General features: G+C 42.6%; 1 protein-coding gene across 1 annotated transcript in view; it reads right to left on the bottom strand.

Moving 5' to 3' along the window:
* Window positions 1-6,822, bottom strand: part of tmem63a (transmembrane protein 63A) — a 27,819-nt gene extending 20,997 nt beyond the window's left edge. Inside the window, 10 exon segments of the mRNA XM_008290696.1 lie at window positions 299-379; window positions 473-543; window positions 2,090-2,198; window positions 3,368-3,419; window positions 3,645-3,787; window positions 3,894-3,931; window positions 4,900-4,978; window positions 5,067-5,146; window positions 5,268-5,460; window positions 6,645-6,822. Coding sequence (XP_008288918.1) covers window positions 299-379; window positions 473-543; window positions 2,090-2,198; window positions 3,368-3,419; window positions 3,645-3,787; window positions 3,894-3,931; window positions 4,900-4,978; window positions 5,067-5,146; window positions 5,268-5,435 — 821 coding nt within the window. The 5' untranslated portion in view covers window positions 5,436-5,460; window positions 6,645-6,822.
* Between the last annotated feature and the right edge of the window lie 389 nt (window positions 6,823-7,211).

Here is a 7,211-nt window from a genome sequence, read left to right on the forward strand (position 1 = left end):
TCTCTCAGAAGTATCAAATGAGCTTCACACAGAAGCCAATTTCTCTGAATACTCGTGTAAAAAAAATCTGAAATAATTTAAATATTGAAGCGTAATAGTGAGACTGAACCACGTGGTCAATTTGTGGGGCAAAAAAAATAGTTTAGTGGCAGATATTTATTAGTAGCACACACTAGAATATACTTACTATCAATGACCTGTGCAGAACTGGCAGCTCTGCAGGTTAATGTGACTTTGTGGCTGAGTGGGAAACAATCACATGATTATTTTTATCAAACTGTAACTCGTGACGTCTTACGTTTCTTTATCCAGGTGCATGAGTTTGGCCACGTCGTAGCCCAAAGTCACAGCACACACCCGGCAGCTCGGATACGCCTCCCTGCAGGAAAAAAACAACATTGAAGTTTAACACGAAAGCAACAAGACCATGAAGAACTGACTGAAATGTTGTAAAAAATAACAGTTTACTGACGTGAAATGAGTCTTTACGTCTTCGTCCGTCGCCGTTTTAGGGACCGAACACACGAACAAGGTGTTTCTGGTCTACGGAGAGACGTGAAAGTTAGACGCCGGCACAGGTGAGCGTGTTTTTAACATGATCTGTGAATCAGTACACGCACAGAAAGCTGCAATTCAGAGTTAAATGTTAAGGACGCCAGAGAACTGACATCCAGACAAAGGCTGCATTCTAAACCTCATGCTTCTTTTTATTTCTTTCAGCGTGTGCACATATTGAAAGTGCAAAAGGATCTCCACTATGAAGAAAGTCCAACAACAGGAAACCCAACAACTTCCAAAGTGGGCCACATGTAAGCAGTTTATCAACTCGGTAAGTCCATTCAGGGTTCCTGAGGGTGGGTGTGAACGCAGGTATCTCAAACATGCACATCTACGATTCCTGACAAGAAGAAGAAACTATAATCCGAAACCAATATGAGGATTTTAAAACTGTAACACAGGCTGTGCTGCTGCAGCCAAAACCAGGAAGTAAAGCTGCAAAAATCAATATCTCTGATTCCTATTAAGGATCTGAGTGAAATATTAATGATGTGAAAGCTGCTGAGAAGCTGTGGATTGAAAGGAATAAAATTGAGTATGAATTCTGAGGAAAGGTTTTGTGCCCGATGTTGCTCAGAAAGAGTGAACAAACAAACAATCAAGGAATAAACATCAAAGTATTTTCATGAGGATGAGCTCCGTCATCTCCTGTTCACTCTTTTAGAGTTTAGTTTTACTCAAACATTAAAAACACAAATCCATCCGATAAGTCGACAAATGAAGCTTTAGCGCTCTATCGGTCTATGTTGCTGGTGGTGTTGGGCCAGTGGATCTGGAGGATTCTTCTCACGCAGCTGCTGATGAAAGTCTACACTTTCCTGGTGGTGGTCTTTGTTGTCCTCCATGTCTCGGCTCCATACAGTAACACTGACTTGACGTTGGGGTTGAACCAGCCTGAGCTTCGTGCGAGTCGACACCACCATGGAGCTCCGTCAGCAGCTCAGACCTGTGGCAGCGTACCGACCACCTGCCAACAGAAGGTGAGCTCCGTCGCAGAAGACGGGGATGGATTGGACACACCAGCTAGCAACATCACCAGACAGGCGCTGTCGTGGAACCCCGAGGGAAAACGAAAAAGAGGACGGCCAAGAAACGCCTGGCGACGGGACCTTGAGGGATGGGATACACCTGGAAACACCTAGAGAGGGCAGTCCAGGACAAAGGACTCTGGAGGACTGCTGTCAGTGGCCTATGGTTCAGGAGGAGCGATGGGCATAAATGAAGTCTATATTAGATTTGACGGAACTGTGAAATTGCAGCTCCTAAAACGCTTCCAGGAACGGTGATGCTGTTTTCCGAGACCTGATTGGTCAGTAGGTAAACCATCATGTAGTCCCTAAAACCCGGACTTAAACCTGAAGTAACGCTGATAACCTCAAATCATCAAAGCATCATAGTACCGAACTCTGCTGTTTCTGGCGTTTGACGTTCTACGTAACGGTGCACGCTGAACGTTTTTTCTGGAACGTGGTCGTGTTGGTGCGTCGATGACGACTTTGCATCAAACGACGCATTGCTGTCGGCGACTCACCGTCTCCCTGCGCATGTCCTTCATTTGAGACGTGTGACGTCGCAGCAGCAGGACCGTCAGGATCAAGTAAAGAACCCCGAACACCGTGTGCAGCCACAGCAGGTCGTTCCTACGGGCAGAAATAACAGCGTTTTGTCAAACAACGAATCAGCCGTAACATTAAAACCACTGGCAGGCCACGTGAACAACATTATGTCATCATGATGTGATGTTCTGCAGGAAAACCCTGCATACATGAGGATGCAACTTGCATTTTCATGGTCAATTAGTCTGTTAATTACTTCCCAGGTCAGTCAATTAGCTGTTTGGGCTATAAAATGTCAAAAATTGTGAAAAGAAAATGTGTTGTTGTTTCCACTACTCAAAGATATTCAGTTTGCTGTTTCACGGGAGGAAAAAAACCCAGAAAATAGCTGCAAACTTCCAAAATTTGTCTTAATTCATGAATGTTTTTTTCTTTTTCGAATGGAGTTGTGGTTGATGACGGTTCATTCTTGGGCTGCGACAACCAATTATTTTTTTAATGTGGATTAACTAACACATTATCAAGGAATTGGGTACAAACAGGATGTCATTTCTACACTTTTGAAGCTTCATTTTACAGTGTTAATAACAATAAAACGCTGGATGGTATATGTCCCAGTAAAACACCTTTTCTGGGTGAATCAATCAGCTGTTTGGTCTCTTAAATGTCAGAAAATGGTGAAAAATGTGGATCAGAGTTTCCTCAAATGTCTTGTTTTGTCCAAAGATATTCAGTTTACTGTCATTAGATTAATTCAATACTTGACCAATAATTGATTAATCGCTGCAGGTTGACGTTACTTTGACATGCACCGCCAATCTAAACATTGCTGCCGACCAAAGCAGCAACTTTTGAGGATAAAAAAACAAAAAAAAAAGAAGCAAACGTTCAAAGTGCTAAAAACTGCAGTTCCACGAATGTCCACTTGAGGCTGCCTCCACAAGTGAGTCCATCCCGATTGACCTCTATGTAAAAAATGTCCAGCTTGATGTGGGAAATAAAAACGTTTGCAGCCTGATTAAACAAACAGTTTTAGCCCCTATAGCTAATTTGCCCGTTTGTAACAACTTTACGATCCACAACCCATTGATAAGTCTTTTATTTTCATTAAAAAAAACGAACAAAATTCTTTGATTCCAGCTTCTTAAATGAGAATATTTGGTTTGTTTCCTCCCCAGAATCAGAACGGGATCCCATCTGATTTGGAAGTACAGGCAGGTGGTGTTACTGTTGTGCTGATTTTGTATTTTTACTCTGCTGGAAGATTCCCAAGAGTCGTCTGTCCAAAGTACTGCGTGTTGTTTCCTGAAAGAGACAAACCACATTTTTTCAAACAGGGGAAAAAAAAAAATCAGACACATGGTTCAACATCTAACCAACAATCAGTGCATCAAATAGCTCTGAAACTACATGAGATAAGTGCCATTTGTAGTCATTTAGCCTTTAACAACACCGGTTGGTGGTATTTATGTGTAATTCTGGAGCATTTCCTTCAGAAACAGGGATGTAGGACGTGAATTAAAAACCCACTGAGCAGGTCTCCGGTCATGTTGACGGGCATTATGATTCCCAGGGAGGTGACGGTGATGATCCCCAGGAGGTAGATCATATGGCGCTGGAAGGACAGGTAGTGGATGGCGTCTATGCCACACCTGGATTTCATCTTTTCTTCGCTGAAACACAAACACAGAACTGCTTACCAGGAATAATACGTAACGAACGACTTAGCAGATTTGGGTGTGGCACAAGTTAAGTGACAGCAAAACAAACAGGACTTACTCCATCCTGAGGATGTACGGCAGCCAAGAGCAGAATCCCTGAACGGAAACAAAGACATTTAATTACACTTAAATACAACTAAAATTACACTGATGCAGAATATTTAGCAAGTCGATTGTGCAAAAGCATGCTGGGATTAAAACCAGCTTAATGAAGCAGCATGCTAGTGAGACAGAACGATCTTAGGATGGGTGTGGTGCAAAATTATTACTCGCTTATTACTTTGAGCAAGAAAGCCGGCTTGTCATGAAGGGAGAATTTTTATAAAGAGAAGCTTTTACTGAATATAATGTAAAAAAAAAGGATGCTTGAGGTAATTCAGAAACGGTGTCATGACATAGTTTGTCCAGCAGAGCGGCTCCAGTGTTTATAATCCCATCTGCAGCACATGTAGCAGAGCAGACACCGGTGCAGAGTCGAGCAGCGTCTTAATGCTAACTAGTTTACAAAGCACTTTGGAGTAGCTGTGATTAATCTGAATTTGACACATGATCTGCACAGAGATGAAATATTAAATAATTTCCTTAACAGACAGTTGGCGGCCTTATTAATTAATTATCAATGAATCAATAATGCAAACTAGCCACGAGCGCTAAGTGGTGCTAGCTCGTCTCGCTGAGAGCTTTGACGTAACTTTGTGAGAAGTTTGTGAATTGTGGGAAGACGAGGAGACAGCCAAATTTAATATCTATTTAATATTTATTTTGGGGGAAAATTGGTCGTACAAGTTGTTATCCATTTTGTTTTGTTTTAAATTTGGATTTTACTCGTTTTATCCCGTCTTGATCTTTCGCACATGATTTTCTGTCCGCCTGTCTGAGAACATTTGGTTGATTTAGGTTGTTGGATCTGAATAAATCAGATTTGATTCAACAAAGAGGGATGAAGCAGAGATAGTCAGTTTGGAATCAACACACCAGCTTCTAATAAGAAGAAAACACAGCGTGGATGCACCAAAAACTACAAAAAAAGGTGCTCAATGTGGTTTAATTTCTGTTTCTGTTACCCGTTCGTGGTCGTGGTCGTCTGCGCTGTTCGTAATGGATGTCATGCGTCCATATCGCCGGTGCGTCGACTCGGTGAACCTAAAAACACAAAGTTCTGCGTCAGGTTCCGTTTACTATTACGCCGTCTATTCTGGTCTCTCCGGAGAAAACAAGTCTCTAAACTGACCCTTCGGTGTCGGCGACCAGAGCCAAACGCCCGTAGTCCCAGAACTTCTTCCTGATGATGGAGAAGATGATCACCAGCACCTGTGGGAGGCAAGAAAAGAGGAAATATAGGGTTTAATTTTGTACCATTTGTGGCTTTCATGTCACCAAACGAGATGCTTCTGCTGAATCGATTGGACTCAGATTAAAGGCACCAACGCACCAGGAAGACGATGAAGTCGAGCAGCAGCACAACAGGAACTCCTCCAAATTCGAGTCCGGAGAGGACGGTGTTCTGCGACGGGTTGTAGCAGGTGCTGTTGTCCCAGAACCCGGGCGTGGTTCCGTTGTTGACCAGCAGGGGCCACTCCTCCCACCACGGGGCCGACATCGCCGCAGACGAATCAGCAGACGGTCTGCAGAGAAAAACATTTACTTTAGTAAAGCCTCATAATTATTATTTAATTACTGCTATTATCAGCTGATCAGTTTTCGCTCGATCGTTTAGTTGATAAAATGTCAGATCATCGCGCGTCGTGCTCGTTGTTCATGTCTCCAGCTGCTGCCTTAAACATTACGTCACATTCAAAAAGCTGCAAGTAATCGATTATCAAATTATTCAATCAGTCCACTAATTGATTAATCTCTGTGTCCGGTGGGGATTTTGTTTTTCTCTTTTTACTACAAGTCAAAGTAGCAGCATGACAGCAGAGACACGCAAGTAGAAGTAGTGGAGTAGTTTTACTTTGAGGTGGTCGTTTATTTTCTCTCGCAGCACTTTTACTTGTGAGGAAGTATTTTTACTTAAGTAGGATTACTCAGACAGGAGCTTTGCTTGTAATGCAGTATTTTTTCTTGTAGTAATACTTTTACTTAAATAGCTTTTTTCATGCTTACTTATAATGGAGTAGTTATACTTTAGTGTGAGTTTTCAAACGGGACCTGTACTTGCAATGGAGTATATTTACTTTCCTGTATTAGTACTTTTATTTAGGATTTTTCATGCAGGACTTATACTTGTAATAGAGCATATTTACTTCCCTGTATTTGTACTTTAATTTATAATTTACCCGTAACAGAGTACTTTTCCTCCAGTTCAGCACCAGATTACTCCTCCCCTGCAGTACTCAGTGTTCTCTCAGTGTTCTCTCAGTGCTCTCTCAGTGTTCTCTCAGTGTTCTCTCAGTGTTCCGGTGTTTTCGCGGCTTAACGCGGTTCGGACGCGGCGGATGAAACGGTTCGTCACGCGCACTGACCGGAGCCGCGCGCGCCCCACCTTTTCTCGGAGGGATGCCCACCGGGTCACGAGACGCCGGTTATGAAGTCTCACACACACACACACAACTTGTACCTTGTAAGAAACAAAATAATAATAATAATAATAATAACAATAATAATAATAATAATAATCAGACATCAAAACACTGAACTGACTTCAAAGAAATGAGACCTGTCGCTTCCCGTAGCAGCTGTTCGCCTCTAAACTGCTGCTGCGACTCAGACGTAAACACACTTTTATTTTTATTTAGTCCTTTTAAACACACAAACCGGACTAAACAGAGTTTGTTCAGGCAAATGAGGTAAACAGAAGTTAACTTACCTCCACAGTTAAGTCAATAAAGTCTGATTTACTTCCCTAAAAACACCGTAAATTTGGGTCCCGCTCCGCCCGCGGAGCTCTGCGGTCAGTTCTCGGTTCCGTCTACGTGTTGGCGAGAGTTTTTCACCGGCGGTAAACTTTCCCAGCAGTAAATAACAGACGAGACATAAGAGGAACTGGACTTCCTACCTGCTGCTGCCTGCGCCGCCGCTTCGGGTTCCGCTCATGCGCAGACGCTCCGGCGGGCTGTTCCGGCAGACTCCTCCCACCTCTGTTGACTTTTAACTGTGGAGCTCCGGAGGGGGTCAGCCTGGGCCACCAAACCCAGAGTAAGGACTTCTGCGCTGTAAATTAATAAGTTCATTCAGGTTTTTACTCCCGAGTTAGTACTTGAGTAAAAGTACTCCTAAATATAGTTTTAAAAAAATGCTCCTTTACATGACAAAATCTTGCATAAAAAATTCTGAGGCAAAAAACAACAACTTTATTACAAATAAAAGTCCAGCATCAACTACTTACTCAAATAAAACTACCTGTACAAAAGTAAAAATGTCCTGTTGCAAGTAA

This window comes from Stegastes partitus, unplaced genomic scaffold (assembly GCF_000690725.1).
Source record: "Stegastes partitus isolate 25-593 unplaced genomic scaffold, Stegastes_partitus-1.0.2 Scaffold691, whole genome shotgun sequence".
Classification (NCBI taxonomy): domain Eukaryota; kingdom Metazoa; phylum Chordata; class Actinopteri; family Pomacentridae; genus Stegastes; species Stegastes partitus.